The sequence below is a fragment of the Eublepharis macularius genome, chromosome 3 (genome assembly GCF_028583425.1).
Source record: "Eublepharis macularius isolate TG4126 chromosome 3, MPM_Emac_v1.0, whole genome shotgun sequence".
Taxonomy (NCBI): Eukaryota; Metazoa; Chordata; class Lepidosauria; order Squamata; family Eublepharidae; genus Eublepharis; species Eublepharis macularius.
In genome coordinates this window covers 53,458,914-53,483,538 of record NC_072792.1, presented here as the reverse complement: position 1 = coordinate 53,483,538, position 24,625 = coordinate 53,458,914, and the positions used below count along the sequence as shown (strand labels likewise).

At 42.1% G+C, this 24,625-nt stretch overlaps 1 protein-coding gene across 1 annotated transcript in view; it reads right to left on the bottom strand.

The window, feature by feature from the left end:
• AFF3 (ALF transcription elongation factor 3) overlaps window positions 1-24,625 on the bottom strand; it is a 357,914-nt gene that overhangs the window by 11,738 nt on the left and 321,551 nt on the right. The window contains exons 10-17 of the mRNA XM_054974372.1: window positions 23,770-23,944; window positions 19,495-20,520; window positions 18,529-18,653; window positions 10,529-10,730; window positions 9,464-9,612; window positions 5,552-5,615; window positions 3,963-4,099; window positions 1,872-1,943 (exon numbers count right to left, since the gene is read on the bottom strand). Coding sequence (XP_054830347.1) covers window positions 1,872-1,943; window positions 3,963-4,099; window positions 5,552-5,615; window positions 9,464-9,612; window positions 10,529-10,730; window positions 18,529-18,653; window positions 19,495-20,520; window positions 23,770-23,944 — 1,950 coding nt within the window. The remainder of the gene's footprint in view (window positions 1-1,871; window positions 1,944-3,962; window positions 4,100-5,551; window positions 5,616-9,463; window positions 9,613-10,528; window positions 10,731-18,528; window positions 18,654-19,494; window positions 20,521-23,769; window positions 23,945-24,625) is intronic.

The following is a 24,625-nucleotide window of genomic DNA, read 5'->3' as shown; positions in this document are numbered from 1 at the left end:
GGTGGGGAGATGAGCAGAGAGGTGGGCCACATGCCATGCCACTGGGGCACCTGGCTCACTGGGTGTTGAGCTGGTGGCGGCAGTGCGGGCGGCTGCGGTGAAGGGGTGGGGAGGCAAGCAGGAGTGGGGAGGCGAGTGGGGGAGGGGAGGTGGGCCAGGAGCACTCCTAAGAGGGCCGTGGATGTGGTGCCCCCTCAAAATTTTGCACCTAGGGTGCCCCCTGGCCCCTCCCACGCTATGCCACTGATTGAGAGTGCAATCTTAAACAGAGTTACTCTAGTTACTCCAGAATAACTCTTTTTAGGATTGCACTGAGTATATAAACTAATCTTAGTAACTGAATACAGTATCATTATAGTATATTTCCCTTTATGAATTTTAATACAGTAAAATCTGTAAACGGTTTTACAGGATAATTTATCTGTATTGTACATCTGTATTTTTTTCTTCTTTTTGCTCATGTAAGAAACAAATTTGACATGGAATGGGACAATGACCCATAATTCCACAAAGCAAGTATTTTTAACTACTTGGTCTTGTTTCCACATGTGGAAGGAAGTGAATCAGCTTGCATCATTGTATAGTTCACAAACAAATAATGCCAGTTGGATTCTCTCAAGTCCTGCTGGGAAATGGTTTTAACTTTTAACAGGCAGTGCCAAATCCAATGGTGAGCCACAATGGGTGACAAAGGGCACATAATGCACCAACCAATGGCTCATAATGGCATTGTCATCAGCTCTCTTTTCATCTTACTCCTCAAGGTACTTGCATAGAACAAAATGAAGCATGAACTTTCGTAGCAATATCCACCAATAAGTTTTTAAAACAATAATTAGCCTGAAGGGTACACAAAAACTCAATTTTAGCTATGAGACTGTAGACCTCTAATTAAGATATCTGCAACATTATTGAACCGTCATGTACTTTTGTAATTTGAGAAAAGGTAGTAGGTACTACAGCAATATGGCTGCCATAGGGTGGACGGACCAATCACAAAATGTCTGCAATGTCTATACGCTCAGACCAGTAACAAAACATTGGGAGGTGCCAAAAATGTTATGAGGTTCCAAGCCAAGTATCCTTCTATCACGAAGGCATCTGTTTCTAAATGGGTGCTCTCTACAGTGGTGGTAAATGCCATCAAGTTGCAAGCAATTTACGGCAACCCTGCAGGGTTTTCAAGGCAAGACATGAGCAGAAGTGGTTTGCCATTGCCTGCCTCTGTATAATGACCCTGAGATTCCTTAGTGGTCTCACATCGAAGTACTACAGACACAAAGATGAACCTCCTGAGCTGTTCAGAAGCACCTCCTTCACAAATACCACTTTGCAGGTGGAACAACATGGTGGCTGTAGAACACCACGTTCTTCTGTGTTGTGGTCATTGAAATTCAGTAAACATATCTGTAATTTTCATAAAAACTTATTTTTTTTCATTTTACAGCAGCAGCCTCAAATTTAATTAAATACATGAATCTGGAAATCTCAGTTCAAATGGCTGCTTAAAGTTATTTCATTAGCAAAATACTAGACTTTTAATTTAACAGAAGTACACCATATTATGATTGACCGTAAATGGTATACAGACAAAATTACTTTGACACTGTTACAATTAAGTGGTATCAGTAATGAAAACAGGAATCAGCAAGCAGCTATAATTAATTACATGGAAAAACCATAGCTGTGCTATTACAGTCAATGTGTACACGGTGCTTATTTATACAAACAGAATGCAGATCATTTGAAAGTGTAACATTCACAAAGCAGAGCAGTGGGGGAGCTGGAACTTTTCAGAGCAGGAAATCTAGACTTCAAGAATTAAGTTTCTGAATAACAGGAATATTTTAAATAATTATTGATTTACTAACCATAATGCTGCTAACTGTTTTTCTTCTGATGTAGCATGAGGGCCTGAGTGGGTTTTTAGCCTCACAGCATACCTTCCAAAAAAAAAAAAAAGCAAATAAAGTCAATAAATGTTAACAGCAAAACATTTTTCTCTTAAGTGTCAGCTGAGGACTCAGGTCAACACATCTATTCTCCTTTATTATCACATTTATGCTTTTCCCCCTCCCCTTTAAACTTTCAACACTTTAAACCACTTTCAACACTGCCCCTCCAATGTATGGCTGCCTGCACAGCTTAATTCCAGTACAGTAATGTTTTTAGAAAGCAATTCAGAAGATGTAGACTATCTTCTCATAAAAGATAATAATAATAATCAATATTTTTTACTGTTCTCTTTCCTTTTCTGTTTGTATTGCTTTTTTAGCTAAATAATGCCATTTCTTTCTCTACAGCACCACCAAGATTCAACTATGACTCCAAATTCTTGTTCTGTTAAATTTTTCGTTGTAACAACTTACTTAGTGGCTTTCCTCTTTCTTACTATAATCCCTGCGCTCCATGAGATATGAGAGTTTGAGAAGCCTTATGGGGCAGGTACAGCTAACTGTGCTGTGTTTCAAGATGCCTGGAGTACTACGAGAGAGAACGGGAGAGGTAGGCCATGGATGGGGGGAGGGGGCAAGCGCCAGGGGCACAGAATGGACACGTGTATATGCCTTCTGTTTTTAATTAACAGAAAGAACTCAGTCAGAGCACGTATCAGGTAGTTTATAAAACAGGGAACCTGCAAGGACATGTGGGTTTGTGTGTCTGCCTTCGTTTTCCCTTGAATCCCCTTCCCACACTATTTCTTCTCTCTCTCATCCTGGCAGCCCCCATATCTTCTCCTCTCCCTTTCCCCCACTTCCTTCTTTCCTTCCCACTCACTGACTAACTTTTTAAAAGCCTCCTCTCACTCTTTAGCATTATTTATTATTTATACCTTACCTTTCTCTCCAACGGGAACCCAAAGAAGCTTACATCATTCATCTTTCCTCCATTTTATCTTCTTAACAACCTTGGTCATTTTCACACGTCTTTCCCCTGGTACAAAATCACACAAAACTCACAGAATGATGGTGTCTTCATGGCATGATCTCCCATCATGATTCCGTTTCGTGGCGCGATGTCGTCAGAAATCACATCATGAAATGAAATCAAGACGGGAAATCGCACCATGAAGACTCCGTCGTTCCATGAGTTTAGCACAATTTTGCACAAGGGGAAAGATGTGTGAAAATGGCCCTTGTAAGGTAGATTAGGCTGAGATAGAGTGACTGGCCCAAGGCCTCCCAGCCACTTCCATGGCAGAGGGGGGTGGATTTGAACCCAAGTCTCCCAGATTCTAGTCTGATACTCTATTTGCTACATCACATTGGCTCTCAGCTTTCCCTCCTTCCCTCTTCCTGGCAGCCCCTCCCTGGGAAAAGTCTGGCCAAATTGCAAAAGTTGTGTGGTAGCACATTGCTCAAGTGAGTTGTGTGGTGGGCACTGCCAGGCCTATCCAAGTCAGGCAAGTTTTATGGATGTTGCTGCTGGGCCTAGGCAAGTTGCATGGCATCAAGATGTCTGGTAGCCGCTGCCACACATGGATGATTTGCATAAATTGCATGGTAGCAAGTTGCCTGGCGGTCCCCGATGAGTCCTCTTTCTAGGGCAGCAGGGAAGGGAGCACAGATGAACTTGGAGGCCAAAACAGATCTGGAAAGCGCATTCTCCCCAAGGTCTGAAGACTGACAATATTGTTGTGACCGCTGAAATCTCAAGAGGACATTCGCTTCTTAAAAGCACAGAAGCCGCTTCTATAATTTGGGGTGAGGTGTGTGCAAGTCTCCAATTTTTTTTCTTTCAATTTCAGATCTTTCTGCAAACCTAGAGTTTTCTGATGATGGATTAGACCTAGCAATTTAAGGTCGCTGTAATTATATTATCACAGACAACCAGCTTAAAATTCTATCATTGTTATTTCTGTCCATGTTTACAGGTATTCAAATATGTATTTAACATAAAAGCATAACTGCATGGATATAAGATCCCATCAATGGCTAGCAGCATATTTCCCAAACCATTACCTGATAAGTTCAACTGTTTCGGAATACATTGTGAAGGGGGATTTAGACTCCATGGGCCCTTGTTCCATAGCATTTCCGCATTCAATGAATGATAATGCAGCTTCAGCATAATTAAATGCCTTGCCAAATTTCTCCACCTGACAGACAAATTGCAGACAAAGAAAAGAAACACAGCAATCACAAAACAGCATTTTTAGAGAAAACGTTGTACATATCTTAGCTGAGGCCGTTTTCACATGTCTTACCAGCTCTGGTACGTCGCGCAAAGCTCCTGCAAAGACAGCATCTTCCAGGTGCAATTTCCCAGTTCTCGCGCAAAATCGCGCCAGGAAGACGCTGTCCTCGTGGGAGCTTTGCGTGACATACAGGAGCCAGTAAGATGTGTGAAAACGGCCTGAGTGTACACAAACTTTTTTAAAGAGGAAAGAACGAATGATTTTGAAACGTTTAGATATTGCTGGGGAGGGGGAGACCCTACACCAATGAAGAGGAAATAAAGTAAATAATGCTCACCAAAGACATGGAAGTATACAACAGGGGTTAAAGCAAACAAAAATGTGTGCAAAGAAAAATGTAGCCTTTAGCAGTGTGCATCTCTCACCACGCACTGTGTAAATTTTTAGTGCATAAAAGGCAATAAGGAAGAAAGATATGATGCAGACATTGTATGCAAAACTTTCACCCAAAGTTCAGAACGAATGTGCTTCCAATACCAGGGCCCTTAAATTTAATCTATAATTATTCTTTTCTAATTGCAGTATATTTGACAACATTATTTAAATTGTGCACAGGACAAGGCACCGTTAGAAGTCTGGAAATATTTTTAATCCTACGTATCAGTACAACAGCAGAGACCTGACAGAGTGCATGCTTTTGAGATCTCTCAAACTACTTGAGTAAAAATACTGTAATTGCAGAAACCTGTAGTACATCTGCCCTGTGTTGTGTCTGACCTGTTTCTCTGGTCAGAGAAAAGAGAGAAAGCAACAGAAAGCAAGCAGGCATGCAAGAATGCACCAATCTCAGCCAAAAGATTTTAAGAGGACATGGGTACATTTTCTAAATCTTTGGTGTAAATCTTTTTGGTCTGTGGTGTAGGTTGGGTTGCCAGCCTTCAGGTGGCGCCTGGAGATCCCCCAGAATTACAACTGATTTCTAGCCTTGAGAAATCAGAAAATGGCTGCTTAGGAGGGTGGACTCTATGGCATCGATTCCCCATTGAGATCCCCTTCCTCCTCAAACGTCACTCTCTCCAGGCTCCACTCCCAAATTTCCAGGAATTTCCCAACTCTGAGTTAGCTACCGTAGGTGTAGGAGGGATAGAGATGCCTGGTGTGTTATAGGATATTGGGGATACACAGCCAAATGTTTGATTCCATAGTTTATTCTAACAGCTAATTACACAACAGTAGTTCATTTCAAATTATATTAAAAACGACTAACTTGTTTTTATTTTAAATGTTACTTTAAATAATACTGGTTATCATTTAAAAATAATTTCCAATTACAGTTAGCTAAATCTTACCAGTGAATAAGTGGCATTATACAAATAATCTGAAATAATTTATCTGAAGCTCAGATGGTCTCACCATTGCATCTGCTTTATGCTTCTTCCTTTTCGCTTCCTGCATAAAGTAATCTACATTGTGCGGTCTAGAAAACAATAAGAAAGTATTTGAGCCTATCAGATGTGCATAATTCTTTCTCTTGGTTAACATATTGAAGAATAGTACTTAATTATTTATGTTCAAAAGAAACAAATATATTCAGTTATCATACACTTAATGGACCCCCAAGATTAGATACAATATAATCCTAAACAGAGTTGCACCCTTTTAAGCCCAATAACTTCATTGAGTTTAGAAGGAAGTAACTCTGTTTAGGATTGTGCTGTAAAAGAGCAATTCTAAGCATATCTACTCAAAATCCTACTTAATTCAATGGGGCTTACTCTCAGGACTGTTAGGATTACACTGTAAATCAAGGAAATTACAAATCAAGCCTAAAGGCACCTTCAATAAATAAATGTAACTACTACCTCCTTGTTTAAAGCCTATGGCATTCTCACTCTAATAGGGAGTTTCTGCTTTTAAGATGGGAAAATACATCCAGGGTTTTCTGAAGTGGAGTGCTTGATCCAGCAGACTCACAGACCATAAGCATACTGTGCTGTTAAATATGCCGACAGGATGGGAAAAGTTCCTTCCTATACTTTTTTGTATGCTTCATTAGAGTATAGGAGATCTCAGCTGGAAATACTGGCCCCCATACTCTTGGGGGGGGGTCAGGTTGCAGACTGCACGGGGAGGGAAGCATGATACATGCCAGCCACCATGTTTGGAGGGTGGCGGGGCTCCTTGCAACCTCTGTGGGGCAGCTCACGCCGCCATGGATTCAAGCCAAGGCCAGCCAATCAGAATGGGTTGGCTTGGGCAGCAATGAGTGGAAAAAGACTGTGGGCCTGGAAGGCACAGTTCCTCTCAGGTCTGCCACCAGCCCTTGTTGAGGGGAATTGGCCCTGCCTCTCAGCACTCGGGTTGTGGCTGGCATCCAGGGTTTTCTGAAGTGGAGTACCTGGCCCTGCAGAGTTGCAGATAGGATGGAAAAAGTTCTTTCCTCTACTTTTTTGTATGCTTCATTAGAGTATAGGAGATCTCTGCTGGAAATTATGGTGGATGCATTGACTAGAGTCTGTTGAATGCTAATTACTTCTGCAATACCACAAGTTTAGTGAAAAGCAGTTACTTCATTAATAATAAAAAAAGTTATGCCATTATGCAAGTGAAACAGGTCATCAGATAAGATTATGAGCTCTCCAAAATGCCTCAAGACTTTTAGAAATAACAATTTTTAAAAAACTAATACATTGAGTTATTATTTTTTTTTAAAAAGTATTGTCTAGTGTGAATCTTTAAAATTTTCAAACAGAACTATACATACCTTTCCAAAATAAATGTTAAATAAAACATAATACAAATTAGAAAGTTTTTTTTATAAAAAATATTTGTCTCATATAATTAAGATGTGCCTCAGAAGGGAGAGTAATCAAATGACCATGAATGCTTCTAATTAATACGATGAATGTCAGGTACGAGTACAGATGCTGAACGCTGTCTCCGTTAAACTCCCTAAAATTCTGTATTTCTGTAAGGGCAATCATAGCACAATATCTGAGGTTAATTGAAGCTGCAATTATCAAAAAATGTATTGCCTATCTATAAAGATGGGGTTTTTTTTGCAGTATTGCCACCAATTTCTCAAAAAACCTTGTTCCGCCAGCAAGAAATAAACAAGTTCTTTTATATTACACATGCATATAAGCTGGTAATGGCAGCTCTGTTCAAATTAGTTTTTTTCTAATTGAACTGGTTCTAGGATTTCCACACTACTGAATGCAATTTGCTATAGATTATGTAGATTAATGCAACAGAAATGTAAATTCTTGCAATAAAAAAGCAGATACATGAAAGTATTTCTTTAAATAAAAATACGAGTATGTAAGCAAATAAATCTACTCTGAGACGAACAGCATAGTATTTATTGGCTACATTGCAGCTTAAGTTCCAGTATAAAAGTTTTAATGCTAACTTCACTGAAAAAAATTCATCTAACAGGTATATTTCATTTCACAAAACTTAACGTTTTCTTGTCAATTTACACAGGCTATCCATCTCCTTTTTATATCTCACTGAGATATACCATTTTATGAGAATTCATTTAAAAACTAATAAAAGTTAAATAAACACCACAAATTTGTTGACAATAAGTATGGAAAAATGCATATCTAGAGAATTATTAAACTATTAACTAAATAAAATAAAACTATTAATAATACACAATACTCTGTGTATTAAAGCATAAAATTGACTTTTTTTACTGATTCAGGCTGTGCCCCTATATGTGGGAAGCCTCACAGCCTTAGCATCAGTTCTCAGAAGGGTGTAAGGTGGCCAGAGGCCCGAGAGGTCAAAGTGGGGGTGCAGGGGGCTGAAGGGCAGGGGGTTACATACCTCTCTTGTTGCACTATAAAATGCTGTTATTTTCCAGCATGATGGAGATGCTGCATGGCGCACTGAAGCCCAGTTCAAAACATTGCCTGTTTGGAGGCAATTTTTTACTGAACTGGGCTTCAGTGCAAAGGAGAAGCATCAGAACGCACACACATGTTCCTTCCCCTTCCTATGTGCCGTTCCCCCCTGCTGGCCAGGAGAGCGGAGTTGGGGGTTCTCCCACCTTGGGCAGGGGGATGACAAATCGAGAAGGGCGTTCATCAGTTGGTGACATATGACTCGACTATAACAGCTCAATCAACACAGATAGAACTTTCATATTACCCAATGTTAACTCAAACGCAACATTGTTCAACATTGGCAGTGCTTACATTCAGCTGCAGGATATTATCATTTATTTATTTAACAAGAATTTTGCCCCACCTTTCTAATTTCACAGGGCCACCAAGACAGCTAACAAATTAAATATACAAATGAAAATATCATCTTAAAAGCCATTAAAACCAACATATAAATGTATTATGAAAATCACTTAAAACATAATTTAAAGTAAATACAAGAGAAAAACATTGGGGAGGGAGAAGTGCTCACTGAGGGAATGTCAAGTATGTTGAATAAATATATAACAAGAAAGCAAGTGATGTATATGAATGCATGAACTGAAATAATTCGTTTTCTGCAAAGATGTCAGCAGGGACAGATGGTGATGTTAAAACTGCTCAGGTACAAACTGAACATGTGGCTGCAGAGTGGGAGGACTGGAGGACATAATTCCAGGGCAGGTCAGATGGTCTAGTTTCACATGACCATGTTTGGGTTAGGTCTGGGGAGTGTGTGCGCATGTGTGAAGGGAGGCAGAAAGCACCTTTGTTTGGTAACCTGTGGTGGCTTTCGGTAGCCTTGGCTGAGTAGCCTCTGTGGCACAGCTAGTGCTGCTGGTGTTTTGCTCAGCTTGCTCCTGGCTGCCAGTAGCCCCCTAAGGGAGGAGTCCACTTGAAATTCTGCTGGCAAGTTAGGGGCAATTCACCCTGAATGCCAGGGCCTTATTATATAGTACACCCCTTCCTGCCATTCCCCTCCTTGATTTCACCTTCTCATGGTGCAATCCTAAGAAGAGTTACTGTGGGTTTAGAAAGGTGCAGCTCTACTGAGGGCTGCACAGTACCTCAAGCCTGTATAGCTTGGGATCCCATCCAACCAAAGGCACTGTGGCCTTGATAAACCCTCAGTTATGCTGCCTACCTGGGACTGTATAGAGACTTCACCTGCCCAGAGCTTGATAACAAGTGCTCGATTGCTGTTGAACTGCATTTGGCTTGGTTGCTCATAGGCTGTCTAGGCTTGCTACAAATGATAATGTAAAATAAAGAACTGTGAACAGTCAGCTGCCACCATGTCCCCTCTACAGCAATACAATTTCTACATTTAATTTTTTTGTAAGCATTCTTGTCAATCCATGTTTGTATTGCTTAATTACTAATCTATACTCACCCATTGTTGCAGCTGAGCTTTGCTCTTCTGCAGTCTTTATGTATAGTGGGCGTAGGACACCAGGGTTCTTTTCGGCACTGTGTCTTGTTGCAGAGGAAAGCATGTTCTGAACTGATGTGTGTTGCTTTCTGGACCATCAATAAAGGAGATTGTTAGGAATGAGGCACCAGATGTAACCAATACAAATGGTAATATTCTGTCGAAAGGACACACCTTGTGTTATGATTTTCATTATCTCAAAAACCAAAGCATAACATGATAATGATCGATAATATTGATACTGTTGTCTGTTCATAAGTTAGATAACAGTAGCTGAGAAAAACAAATATCTAAACATAATTACAATCCAAAGGACTACAGGTTGGAGATTAAGAGGTGTCACCAAATTCTTCTGATTGATCAATCATTACTGCAATCCTAAAGACACTTTCCTGGCAATAAGTTCCATTGAATAAAATGGGATTTACTTATAAGCAGATGTTTAGGATTGCCCCCCCTAAATGAGCTTTAATTGCTTAAATCTATATATGAATAAAAACTATAGTTCTGAAGAAAGAAGCATGCTTCTTGTTTTTAAATAATCCATGTATCTAATCCTGCAGTAAACTTCACACGAGGCATTCCTTCCTGTGTGTGAGAGAAGGGGAAAAGTCTTTTCTGAGATGATGACACGCTCCTACTTTTTCTACAAAAAGTACTTGTTTAAATAATTCAACACATTTGCCATCTGATTAATCAAGTGCATGTTTTAATAGTATAATGCAACTTTAATTGGCTAACTGTTGCAGCTGTAATGAGATCTGATAGAAGAACATGGCAGATAGATTGTTTTCCCTGACTGTCTAATCTGTATTTTTAAAGTTCTCCATATTTAAATAATGGCTTGGGACAAGAGAAACCTACTGGTATGGAAAGAAAAGAATAATCCTTGGATACATATGCACAATCCTTTTGCGCCTAGATTAAGGCTACAAATACTGATGCAGGATTTGTTAGTTTCAACAGTTATGTGTGGATACAACACTGCACCCAGTTTTACTTTCTAAATACTGGGTTCAAACTTACACTGAAATCTCCAGGGTGTTGGTGGGACTGGATATCACTTTTGTGTTTTCTGCTTGAAGATAAGGAAGATAATAAGTTTCCGCCATTCAGTCTGTTAGAAGATGTGAAATCAACACTGGCGACCTTGTGTTTTGATGCATCAGAGAGGGGTGAGGCAGGTGACTGAAGTATTTTCTCATTTTTATTTACTGATATTGCTAAGCTGCAAATGGAAATTACAATAACGGAGGGTCACAAATGCCAGCTCTGAGAAAATAAATGCAACATTATTAATTCTATATTGGTCTCAATTACAACTTACTAGTAGGATGAACCATGTTAACTATTTTTTCAGTCAGAAACAATGTTAATAACAAGAGGGTCATGTTTAATTTTCAAAGCTAAATCACAATTTTTCACCTTCCCTCCTGTAATGCTATGATTAATATCTACCTAAGTATCATAAAAATGGATACATTGGGAATTGCTCACTATCTTTTTAAAAGTCAGTTGGAATTCTAAATAGTAAATTTAGATTATGGAGCGCTACTTTACAATTACAGGTGACATTTTATAAGCCACAGCAATAAAACCACATGGGAACTAAACAGAAATGAGCTTGTAGGTGGCTGGAGTTTCTCTGAACTTGGTGACCAGGCTTTCACAGTGCTGCTAAGTTAACTGGATGCAGGTCCAGAAGAGAAAGAGACATAAACTAGTATAGATGACAAGGAACAAAAGGAGCATACAACGGAAAATAGAGAAATATGCACTGCATCTGCTAAAGTCCCAAAATTTCTCTGTGAAACAAAGCAGTTCAACTTCTGGCCTAGAGTGCAGTAGTATGGGTTTAGAAACATGGCTATCCATATAAAAGCATGCGTATCAGCTTGGGTCAGTTCATTAATTGCTACTATTGATTAGACATGGGCACGGACAGCAATACGAATAAAAAAAACCCACGAACAGCCCGTTCCTCTGTTTGCGAATGGGCTGTTCATGAGTCCCCATTCCAAACGAAGAAGTGGTCATCACAAGCCTCATTCATTCCGCTGCTGTTCAGGAAGCCAGACACACAGGCGCCTTCAATCAATTCCCCTGGCAACAGCAAGGACTGAACTCTGTCTGAACTCCTTCCGGCTTTCCTTCTGGCTTTAACCCTTCAGCTTCCAGCAGACAGTCCAGTTTTTGCCACTCAGAAGAGAAATAGACAGCAAAGGGGGGGGGGGGACCCATGGATCATACCTTTCCCGGGCTGCAATCTCTCTGAAACTTGGGGGGGGGGTCTTCAGAGGACCCTGAGGACTATGTCTCTTGCAAATTTGGTGGGTATTGGACATTGGGAAGGTCTGTTTTGTAACCCCTCAAAGTAGCTTCCAACAGGCAGTACAGTTTTTGCCACTGTGAAGAGAAAATGACAGCAAAGGGGGTGGCGTCGGCACTCCCGGTGTGGGAGGCAAGCCTCCTCGTCCCTCTGACAGCAGGCAGAAGCGGTCCTGCGGCGGCACCGGCTCTGCCCGCTGTCAGAGGGACAAGGAGATTCTCATTGTCTCTCTGACAGTGGGCAGAAGTGGCCCCGCGGTGGCACCGGCTCTGATAATAGAAGAGTTGACAAACTGGCATATCATGAGGTAATTGCAACATCAGTTTGTTAAAAAGGAGTCACATGAAAGCTTTTATTGGCATTTAATTTTAGTATGCATCTGTTCCCCCAATCCCTTATCACCTTTGAGTTTCTCTTGCTTATTCTCCCTCTGTCTTTCTTCTTCATGCAACCCATCTGAATTTAGATTGTAAGCTCCTCAAGACAGAGTACTGTCAGTGCTTATGTTGCTCCACAGAATACCATGTTAACTGATGGCAATTTGATATCTAATTTCTAAGTCAGCACCACTCTGCCGATCAAAACAATCGGCACAATAGAGTCACCCAAGGTTATGGTGGATATTCCTACAAACCTAGAGGAATCTTCAGGTTTGTAGAAAAATCTGAAAACCTTTTTTAAAAATGATTTTTTGTGTTAAAATCACCTAAAGGTAAAAAAGCAATACATGGGGTGGAGGGTATCTAAGCTTTGGCCCTCTATCAGTATACCCCAGTGTGGACAGAAGAAGCAGAAAGAGCTATTTCATTCCCTTCTCCCTCCCCTCAGCCATCTCCTGACCTGTATGTCCTATCACCCTGAAATGACAGCCACTGGACTCACCTTGGTGGCCAGGTTGCAGCCATCAGGTGGGGAGAGGGATGGGGAATGGCGGCCGCCATGTTGGAGGGGCTCGCCTGGCATCCCCTGGGCTTGCCTGCGGCCAATCAGTTTAAAATCCTCGGCCATCCTATCAGGGATGGTTGAGGGTGAGCTAGCAGGGAGCGAGTCCTGGCTCCAGACCTCTGGGAGGCAGTTCTCCCTCTGGTCCAGCATCTGAGTATTTATTTAGCTGCTGGCCCCGCTCCTTCTACACGTTGTTCTCGGCCAGCAAAACCCACGCACCTCTCCCTGTTTTGCATGTTTGCTGTTTTCTTTGTCACAGCTTTGTCAGGCGGTTTGTCATCGGATTGGATCCCTTTTGGAGGAGGCAGGGCATGCGTGCCCAGTCTCCTTGTTAGGGAGATTCCCATAAGGAATCTTGGGAGTGAGTTATGGAGGTGTATGCCCAGCTCGGGGGCCACCGGGGCACACTCACTCCCAAGTAGCAGGGGAATCACTAAGGGGTATACACCCAGGTGATCTCCCCCTTAATGTCACTCATGGTTCCCCCCTCAGCTGCGGTCTGGGGGGTGGGTGAGAGATCATCGGCTGATAGGCAGGTCAACCGATGCATTGGGATCCAACCCAAATGCGTTGTCAATGCTCCTTCATGCTGTATTCAATAAAGTTGTGGTCATTTTTCACTCCAGAAGGCGAGGGTCTGAGTTTGTTGCCTTTGCCTTTTCTCTTTCCTCACCCTCAGCCATAGGCTGCAAAATAAACTTTCCCAGGATCAGAAAGGAGTGAAGGGGAAGGGAAACACAGGAAAGATTAGTGACCATCAGCTCTTTTCTCTGATGGAGCACTGGAGCCAAACTATTGTTTATACTTGATATTTCAGTATTGCACACATTTAGCAGAGTTTGTTTCTTGGAATAATTCTCTATTTTTCTCTCTTATTCTTTAGAGTTTTCATTTTAGAATGATTGCTAGTGCAGAGCAGGATGCCCACTGCATTGATTCTTCAAATTAGGATTTTACTTCATGGAAGAGGTTCTGATATTGGCAACTAGAAGTGGGAACGAACAGCAATACGATCAAAAAAAGCCACGAACAGCCCGATCAGCTGTTTGTGAGCAAGCTGTTTGTGAGGCCCCATTCCCAACAAACGTGTGTTCATTCCAAGCCCTGTTCATGATGTTCATCAGTTGTTCATCAAGCCAGACAGTCTGGCGCCTTTCAATCAATTCCCTTGGCAACAGTAGGCACGGACTTTCTGAACTTTGTCTGAACTCCTGTTGCCCTGGAAACCCCAATCTAAGCCCAGGGGCACTTCACCCCCTACTCAGCCGCTTGCCAGGGAAAACCCTGTCTAGGGCTGATTGCAGCCTGTTGGGGTTTAAATTTCTCTCTCCCTGCTGCTGCGCAGTGCAGGAAGAGGTACTTTTAAATCCCCCACTCAGCTGCTTGTCAGGGAAACCCCTGACAAGCGGCTGAGTGAAGCCTGCCGGGGTGAAATCCTGCACTTCACCCGCAACTCAGCCGCTTGTCAGGGGTTTTCCTGACAAGCAGCTGAATGCAGCCTGCTGTCTGCACCATCTTCCCTTCAGAGTCTCCCCCCTCCCTCTAGCCAGCTGGAAAGAGGGAGACTTTGAAGGGAAGGAGGTTCCCCATGCTGTTTGCAAACGGCATGGGGAACCTTCTTCCCTTCAGAGTCTCCCCCCCTCCCTCCTCTCCCTCCCTCCAGTATGGACAATTAAAACTGGTAGCATTAAAAAGAGCAGTTGCAAGTGCACAACCCACCTTCAGGAGCGCATATTGCACAATCAGGCATAAAATTATAATAGTTTTAGTATTACAATTTTATAATATATGTTTTTTACTAGAGGTTGAGAATCTCCCTGCTGTACTCCTCACTGAAGAGTACAGAGGCATTCACGAAGCCTTAGAACAACAAAAGTCACTAACAAGAAGCCGAACCTCATCTTGAATGCTTCAGCACATTGTAAATCTTTTAATTTTGTTTCATTTCCCTCCAATCTGTTCACAGATTAACTGTGGATCCCCATGCCCCTTTACAACTCCACCAGGATGAAGAGATCAATAGCCTGAGACACCTAGAAGATTACTGCTTCCATAGTGTACTGGCATACCTTGATGACATCATTCTTATAGACGTTGCATGTTAAGCCCCGACCAACCAGTTATATTCCTGTGGGTGCTGACTCAGAACAAAGCAAGCAGGCAAACAAGCATCATGTCTACCTCATGACGTTCCCCTTGAGCTGTGTCTGCTTCAGGTCTTATTAGCAGAACCCAAAGCGAAGGAAGAGTAAACCCCCATTTTTGCTGCAATGAAGCTTAGGTAAGACCTCCAGCAACAGAGCTGGTAAGTACAAGTGACTGAAGCAGGGCAGTGTGACAGGCCTAGGAGTAAGTTGTGATAGAGCTACAGCTATGTTTACAACCTCAAGTAAGTTCTCTTGGAATGATAACTGAGCTCCAGACTAGAGATGGGCACGATCCAAAAAAAATTGCCGATCCAGCTGGTCGTAGATCGGCGCCGGTGACGATCCCAACTAAACGATCCACACCGATCATCTCCCGTTCCCGATCCGTGAATCGTGGATCGTGGAGGCCAAAGCAGGGCGCGCTGCTATTCCCAGCTATGTGGGAAGGTGGATGTTGGTGGCGGCCACCGAGCCCGGCGGGCATGGGGAGATGGCGACGAGCTGCCACCCCTCAGGGGGCAGGAGGTCTGGCTGCTCGCCGGTGGCACCCCCATGTGCCCGCCCGCCAGGCCAAAAAGGAGCGCGCTGGTGAGAAAAGAACGGTGGGTGATGCCGGCAGCATCTGTGTTTGTGTTTGGCCGTCTGTGTTTGGTCGTCAGAGCTGCCTATCAGGGTTTGCAGGGATGAGATTGGAGTGCCCATGGCTACAGAACACCCCCTTCCCCCTCCCTCCCCTGGGTGTCTTCTCCCAACTGGTGACTGCTTTGCTGCTCCGTGGTTGGCAGGAAGCCCTGCTGATCAAGGAAAGCTGGGCTTCCATTTGGGTTTCCAGGGCGACAGAAGGAGGGGAAACACAGCTCAGGCATTCCCCTGGCTCCGTTGCCCCGGGAATAGATTACTGGCGCCTGAGTGTCTGGCTTCCCGATCCGAGCCCGATCCAGCCCCCTTCCGATCGCTGGATTGTTGGCCGTGGCCGATCACGATCCGCTGAGTCACGATCGTGCGATCGCCATTATCGTGGGGTTTTTTGGATCGTAATGCGGATCGTGCCCATCTCTACTCCAGACTCCCCTGGGGAAAATGGCAGCATCAGATGGTGGAGTCTATAGCTTTGCATCCCTGCTAAGCTTCCCTCCCCAAACTTTGTTCTTCCCAGGCTCTACCAAATCTCCAGGAACTTCCCAAGCCAGAACTAGCAACCTGAGCCTCAAAGGACAGAGAGACAAATAGTTGTGAGGCTTGTGAGTGCCAATATAATCTCATGAAACATAAAATATCAAGTCCCAGCGAATGCACATGGAGCCATTTAATAATACTATAGAAAACTGGCCTGCATATAGTGAACACTCTGGCTGTTTCCACACTGCTTACCTTCCCTCGGAATGACCCAAAACATCACACAAAAAACGTAGAAGATCGCGTTTTCTCACGCGAGATTTGCACGACATCGGGCAAGAAAATGTGATCTTCCTCATTTTTTGTGCGATGTTCCGGGTTGTTCTGAGGGAAGGTAAGCAGTGTAGAAATGGCCTTTGACTGGTATGATACACTCCATAATACCCCAGATGAAAAGAACTGCTGAACTACGTTGGACACAAGATATATTGCTGTGTTTGCAGTGTGACATACTCAGAGAACCATGCATTAAATGTTTCATTGAAACTGTGACTTTGCTGCAGGAAAAATGGGAGCTCTTAAACTGGAACATTCATAAGACACAACAGCAAACATGACAAGCAACTTCAGGTGTAATAAAATGATAAAACAAAGTTTTAAGTTAACCCATATATTAATATGTATGAATGAATGCAAAAACATTTTACAAAGCCCCTAAAAATCTTTTGGTAGCAATCTAATCCTACCATCCTAAGAACTCTTTCCTGGGAGTAAATCCCATTCAAATAAAATGAGGCTTACTTCCATGTAGACAAGTTTAGGATTGCTTGCTAAGAGTCAGAACAAATTTTATGAACAATAAAACAGAGTCTACTGGAAGCAACCTCTGTGTGATAACCCTGCTGCAGCTGTAATATATAGCACCAATCATTATGTTCTTTTGGCAGTTAGCACAAAGAGTGTCAACAACAGCATCAGCTACTTCCCCAAAAACAGATGCGCTGGCCTGGGTCCTCTGTACTCCAGGCACCTAGAATAATGTAATGTCCAACTCTCTATATTATGACAGATGCAGGTGTAAGCCATCCTATGGAGTATGTTTCCGACAGTTACTATTTGATATTCAGTTTTAAGGTCTCTTATAAGTTCAGTCAGTAGCATGATGCTCCACTGGCACAGCTTCAAGGTGATTTTATTTATTTATTTAAAACATTATGTCATAAGTTGTTGAAAATAGCAATGTCTGGTGTACAAGAAGGAAGAAGAGAAGAAGACCCTTCCATACAGGGGGCAGCAAGGATCAGTTAGGTAGGATAGTGAGGGGACAGCACCTCTCTTGTCTCCTAAAGGTCATTTCCTGGTCTTGTCTCCTATTCGGCTAAACAGGGAAATATCTTCTTCTCTCTCCTCTCACACTCTCTCTCTACTATGTAGTTAGACAGACAGCATCTCTCTCGATCTCTTTACTATCTGATATGTTCCTAAATAAACTCTTTTACACCTTTAATCAGTACTGCATAACTACCGCTGTGTTATTTACCACTCTGCCAGCACATATTTCCATAAAAGACATGCTTCAGGACATGACAGCAAAACAATACAACATCTAAAAAGAGAAACCAGCAGCATAAAACAACAGCCATTTATTTTATAAAAATAAATGAGCAACTACCTAGAAGATAAAAGTAAAACCAATTAAACATCCCCCAGCATAAAACCATAGACAAAAATAAAAGCAGCAGAAATAAGAAAAAGAATTTAAATGACAAGAATGGGTCATCATGGCTGGGAAGAAAATATTAAACACAGGATGAAGACTAGCAGATAAAAACACCAACGAATAAATAATATAAAAGCCTGGGAGAACAAAATAAAAGATAACAAATTTGGCACCAACAAATTTGTATGGACGGAGTCCCATAATCGTGGTGCCACCCCACAACTGAGAAGTTGTGTAACCTGTTTGTAGGTTTCTGCTAAGGTTGTACGGGCTTCTGTGCAATCCTTATTATGGGGTGTGTTAGGGACATAGCTGAAATTGGAACAACCATGTTAGAGCCAGGTGCAGTAACCATGCTGTTGCTTTCAAATAATTACTTGCACAACACTGGCTTATATGGAACGGGAAGGCTTCTACGCCTGGGGCGAAGTTTATAACATTAATTATGGGTGAGGGGGAGAGGAGCTGGGATGCCTATTTCAAAATATGCCTGTTTTAAATTATTACCTGGACTGAACCTTTGCTATGGAACAGGGTACAAATGCAAACAATCACTTTTAACATATTTATTGGTGCTACAATTCTTCATAATTTAAAGATTTTTCAGCTGTCTCATACAACACTACGTAAAAATATTGGATAAAACCAAGTAACTAGGGGTGAACACTTTATCATCCAAATTTTACCAAATAAAAGAAATCCAGTCCCTTGGATACCAAAACTCTGTTATATTTTCTTAAGGCAAAATTTTATCCAACGCAGAAAATACCTGTTTTTGATCACATTGCAATGGTTTGCTGTTGAAATAACCTGGGTTGAGGAAAATAAATAGGAGGAACATTCTTGCTCTGTGTGGATCTTCTTGCTTTGTCTAGCCTCATCCTCATTTTCATACTAACGAAAAGAAAAGAAAAACTCTCATCACCTAATGAGTTTTACAAGTAACAACACTATTGGTGAATTATTTTCAATGGGCTTAGACTGGACTAACTCAGTTTAGGATTGCATGGCTAGTGCTTGTATCTGTAACATATATTGAATATATTCATTTTATACATAGTGCCACAGAGAGCCAACTATAACTCTAAACAAAGACAAACAAATAAACATCTGGTACTAAAATTCAGAGAAATATTATAGAGCTTTTATTTATTTTTTTAAAAAATTGCATAGCAGTCTCTATACCTTCTGATTACCTGGTGCCTGGTATTCATGACCAGTAAGAGCCCCCCAAAAGTTCTGCATTCAGTCTTACATTTGTACGCTGTACAGGCCAACTAGACTTCTTCTCAAGTAACTGGATCTGAATGTGCCTTTCTGCATACATTTCTAGTCAAGCTCGAACTTCATAGCATGGGCCCAGTGAATAGCCTGGAAGTATATGAGGCTATAACACTGCTGAAGCTCAGCAGGAGTGCATCTGATCCAAGGGAGGCCACTGGAAGCCCCATTTAAAAGAGAAATACAGCTTTTTAAAATGTGTATTAATAGTGTACTGCCCCGAAATTTACAATATTACAGGATTGTTTTTTTTAAAAAGATTCTCTGTATGCTATCAAAATTCTTTCCAATGTTTTCTGGCTTTTCCGAAAATACATCAAATCGTAAAGAGATTATGGGGCCACTATAATATCTGAAAGCAAAGGAACCTTTTGACAGATCATATATACTCATCAGATGCTACTTAACATTTCCATTTTGCCTTTTTAAATTAAAAAAAAGAAAGAAACCTTACCTTGCGTTTCCTTTTAGATTTTGGGATCACTTTTTCTGCTGGCACATCAGTCACAGTGCTCCGCTGCATACTGACGGCTTCTTTAAGTTCAGTGTTTATTACCAGTGGCTCCTCGGGTAAGTGTTGTGGTATTCTGGACAAAAGAGTCAAATCAATTTTGACCCAAAGTGCTTTTATTTCATCTGTGTCCTTCAGGGGAGACAGAAGCTCATTCCTACCAAAAGGGACCAGTGTGTAAAACTGCTCTTCCAGCTCCTTTGCTATATCGTTATGTGTTCTGGCATTAACGGAACCAAAACTGCCACAGCTGCCATTTGCTCTGTTGGCGGTACTAATCCCAGAGTCTTTTACTTTCTGGTCACTTCCAACTGAAGCTGAGGCCACAGCCTGAGGTTTGTGTAAAAGATATTCCTCTTGTTCAGAGTGGGAATCTGAATCTGAGGAAGCTGAAGAGTCTGTCTCAATAAATTCCTTGGATTTGGGTGCTGTTTTACCCAACCCCCTGGTCCGTTTCTTTTCACAAGCAGTGATGTGCGGTTCCTTTCTGTGCTCAGCGTTACTGTTGCAGGGCCTGATTTTAGGTTCTTCACAAACGCCACTGTCCAAAAGTACTTGACTCAAATCCAGATCATCAGTTGTATGGCTGTTTAAGTTATCACCACCAGAGGTCCTCTCTGCCCTTCTTGGCTGTTTTTTACAACCTGTCCTTTTTTGAGGACCACCATCAATTGAAACTGCAGCAGCAGGCGGTGATTTTTGTTTTCCTCCCTTATGCCCTGGAGCTTTATTAGCTGTTCTAGGCCTCAGCTCTTCTTTGTTGAGATTCTTGACTTCTTTTTCTCGGGTATCTGTTTGACAAATGGCAGGTATATTCTCACAATCCTGCTGTTCATCTTTTACCTTGTTGTAATATTGAAAGTTCTCTAGTCCGTGGGTATCATTTTGATTCAAAAGAGGTGCTTTGTGAGGATTAACCTTGTTTAACCATTTATCCAACTGCCACTTGTTTGATGATGGTGGTTCAGGCTAGAAAACAAGATTTTGTAAGTACTAGCTTACGGAGATTTTATAGTGGTCTTGTTCTCTTTTTGAGAATTGTAGGTGCTTTACATGCCCACAGAACAAAGGATTTTTTTTTAAAAAGTCTGCCTGTTCTATCATTAACATGCAATGTTAAAAAAAATCTCCAAAGAACAGCCAGTGTGTTGTAGTTCTTAGAGTATCAGACTGGCATTTGGAATGATATGGAACACAAAATGTTATTGTTATTCAGAAAGGGAACAGAGTATACATAAAGACTCATCCCAAAGAAGAATTCCTGTATCTACACTGGAGATTTTTAAAAGCAGTGATCATAATAGTCACTCACATCACATGTGTTTCTGTTCACAGGGCCACTTATTGCTAGATAAAAGTTGGATATTGTACTAAGATACATCATATCAATATTCTGTACTATGAAAATGGCATTGGCATCACAAGCTCAGCCCATTCTTTCATTCATGGAGAGCTCAATGACATCCCTTCCCACTGCGATATCCACAGCTTGATGCAACATCTCTGAGAGATACATGATGCTCTACAGCTGGCACACAGAAGTGTACAAGAGTAAACTGGCAGCCTAGAAGTGATTAATATACTACTTCATTGGTATGCAATGGGCAACACATGTAAATCCTCTGCAGCAGTGGAAAGGGCATAGGGAAAGCAGATGGGGGAGGGAGGCAAGAACTGAGGCATAACAGAACAGAAAAAAGTGTGTTTGGGTCGGGGAGGAGTCAGGTAAATTATATAGAGGGTTAGGTTATTCAGTCCATTATAGTTCAAGGAATATGATATCCTATTTTATGGCTGTTTGTAGCTGACAAGCTTATTCCTATAAAAATTTGAACTGGCCAGTTTAAATAGTGAATCTAGTGGAATTCTTCATATAGGCCGATTACATGTTGCGAAAGGCATCCTCTTGTTGGTGTTTTAAGGCATTGTCATTGTCAGTATGTGAAAAGGATGGAGAACTCCTTCAGTCAATATGTAGCTGACGGGGGCAATTGTACTTTTTGGAATTAGGAATGCCAACCTCCAGATGGGGCCTACACCACCTGGAACTATAACTGATCTCCAGACTACAGAGACTGGTTCCCTGGAGAAAACAACTGCTTTGGCGGGTGTACTGTCTGACTTTATACCCTGGTGAGACCCCTCCCCTCCTCAAATCCACCCTTCCCGAGCCCCACCCCCAAATCTCCAGGAATTTCTCAGCCCAGAGCTAGCAACCCTATTTGGGACATTTGTAATGGTGAGGTGAAAACTACCTGATCTGTGTGGTGAGGTGCAGCACACAAGCAAGATGCCGCAAGGCAACAGCTACCCTGAGAAATGATTTCAAGTGGCTTGTATGTGGCAGGTATAGCATGTGTACTACTAATTTTTCCTTTCCATTTCCTGCCAGATGCCCTATTTTATATTCTATGCATTCCCCCTTTCTGTTAAGGAGCTAGCCAGGCTGTAAGTCTATTACAATGACATGATCCATTTATGTCATTTCAGAAGTAAAACAGAAAATTTCCTTTTATTTCTTATGAAATTGTGATAATGGGATGGACGTGACTGTGTGTGCTCGTATGTGAGTCATGATGAGCAATGGCCCTGTTACAGCTAGTGAGCCTGTTTCTTATCCTCAAGCCTCAGTTCAATTTATTTAAAACATTTTTATCCATTAGCATAGTTTCCCCTTCCTTTCCCCATTCCTGACAACCCCATGAGTTAGGGTAGGCTGAGAGAGAAAGAGATTTGTCCAAAGTCACCCAGTGCATTTTGTGGCTGAATGGGAATTTGAATCTAGGTCTTCCTGATCTTAGCCTAACATGCTAACTGCAATACCCCAACAGCTACTCATATCCAGAACCAATGACATTCTGTGGACTGACTTGCCTTTGGAAGGCAAAAAGACTTTCTTAACCAGATTAGTGCCAAAGCCTCCTGAACACACACACGGGCTGAATCCACACGGCTCAAGTTTGCCGCTATTTTCCTGCCATTTATGCGCTTCTCAGAGGGCTGTTCACATACTCTTACTTCAATCCTGCCATTCTATCGTATCTGTTGCACTGAACCTCAGACGAGGTTGTCATGCTTTCAAACGCTTTTCTTGCGCAGTTCTCACTATGGATGTGAACAAACACATGCGGTTCCCAAGGAGACCGCCCCCTCTTAACCACCCCCACTTCCTTGTTTCTTGCGCTTCCGGAACACCGTCCCTCTATGCCAAGCAATTCTTATGGTCCCTACTCTGTTCGAGGCACGCCCGCACCCCCGTCTTGTTCTTTTTTTAAAAAGGGGGGCATTCCTAGTGCTATTGTGTAATCCCTTTCATAAAGATCACCCACAAGGTTTGGGAAGTGCCGTGGAGGCATCAAAGGGGGGGGGAGGTTGCCGGTTTTTTTACAGTAAATAATGTTTCACTGCCGAAGGAGAGCCTAGATAATTTCTGATAAGCGGACTGTGCCTGCAAAGGTTGACTTCGTTTTTTTAAAAAAGAAAAATATTAAAATGATCAGTATAGCAAAAAATCGCTATCCTATAAATATAGTTGAGCGGTAACATTAACCAATCGCAAGCATCAATGGGGGTGTGGCCCCACCATTGCAATTGAGCAGAAAATTGCTATAACGGTAATCTGGTATTAATTTTTTTTTTAAAGGCTACATGATGTCGTCATCGGCGATTGCAGATCTAAACCCACCCCGTATTGCGCGATTCTCCCAGGGATGTGAACAGAGTATAGTGTGATGCTGGCGAAGTAAAAGAGGGGATGTGAACACAGACTGGAGCATTGCAGGATAGAATCCAGCGCAATTATTACATATGAAAAGCGGAAGGTAGGGAAGTGTGGATTTGGCCACAGTGTAAATCACACTCCATAAAAGTATCTAGAGTTTTCTTTAAAGCCTCACTGTTTAAAATCCTTAGGTTATGCTGTGGTTGTGATGGTACTTTCCCCAAAGTGTACAAGGGCTGGAAAGAATGCTTTAATATTATTCCACCCACCCCCCATCTTTCCTGTTACATGAAATGCCAGCCTGTGCTTAAAGGCACATTCACTTTTAAAAAATCATAAATCAAGGTATCATATAAAACGGCCTCGATCTTTAACATACTGCTTGGATGAAAGTTCCATTGATTTGGAAATTAATTATTTTTCCCACTGGGTTTGACTGTGGTGAAAGTTGTATGTAAAAACTCTTCTATCCAAGCATAAGGAACAGGTGCTCTTACCTCTGGGTTGGAGTAATGAGAAGCTTTGTCGCAGTCACTCTCAGCAGAACTGCTGTCACTCTCAGAGTCGGATTCTGAACTGCTCTCGGATTCACTGGAGCTGCTGCTGCTGCTGCTGGAGCATTTGCTGGAGATTCCTGAGATTCTGCAACTGGGCGGCTGCGGCACAGCAGGGCTGACCGATCGCCATGAAGCAAGAGAAAGAACACACAACATAAAAGCAAAGGACATGACTGCCTTATCCTATTTGTGGGGTTACTTATTGCAGTAAAACACTTCACAAGAAAGGTCCCCTCAGCTAAAAATTGCATACTTTTAACCCACAACTGCTAAGAACATAGTTGTTTTTGGCTTCTATTGTTTATACTCGATAGTTTGTGAATACCTCATATTTTTACAGGAAACAACCTAAGGTAGGGGGTGGGGTGGTAAATGGTGGTGCGTGGACAGAATCCGGGCAGAAGTGTTGCTCAGTGGTTGCTGCTCCATTTCAATTAAGGCATTGAAGTAGTGACTGGCATACACCTTTCCACTTCATGCTTAGGAGACAGTAAAACTTGCAAAGGAAGCAAAATAACGTGTGTGCATACTAAGGACTATGAACATCTTTTCTTCCAGGTTAGCTGGAAGTACTAATATCAGACAATCATGCAAGGATTATGCCAGGCAAAACGCACACATTATTTCTCTATCCTTTCCATGCGTGCATCCTGAGCTCATGTGCCGTGATGCTAGAGGGCAAGTTACAGGGCACATATTGCTTCTATATCTTAGGTGGCAATGTGGGCACACATTATTAGTTGCACTGTGCCACCAGCCCCTCTCCCAACAAATGGCCATGACTGAAGTGTGCTGC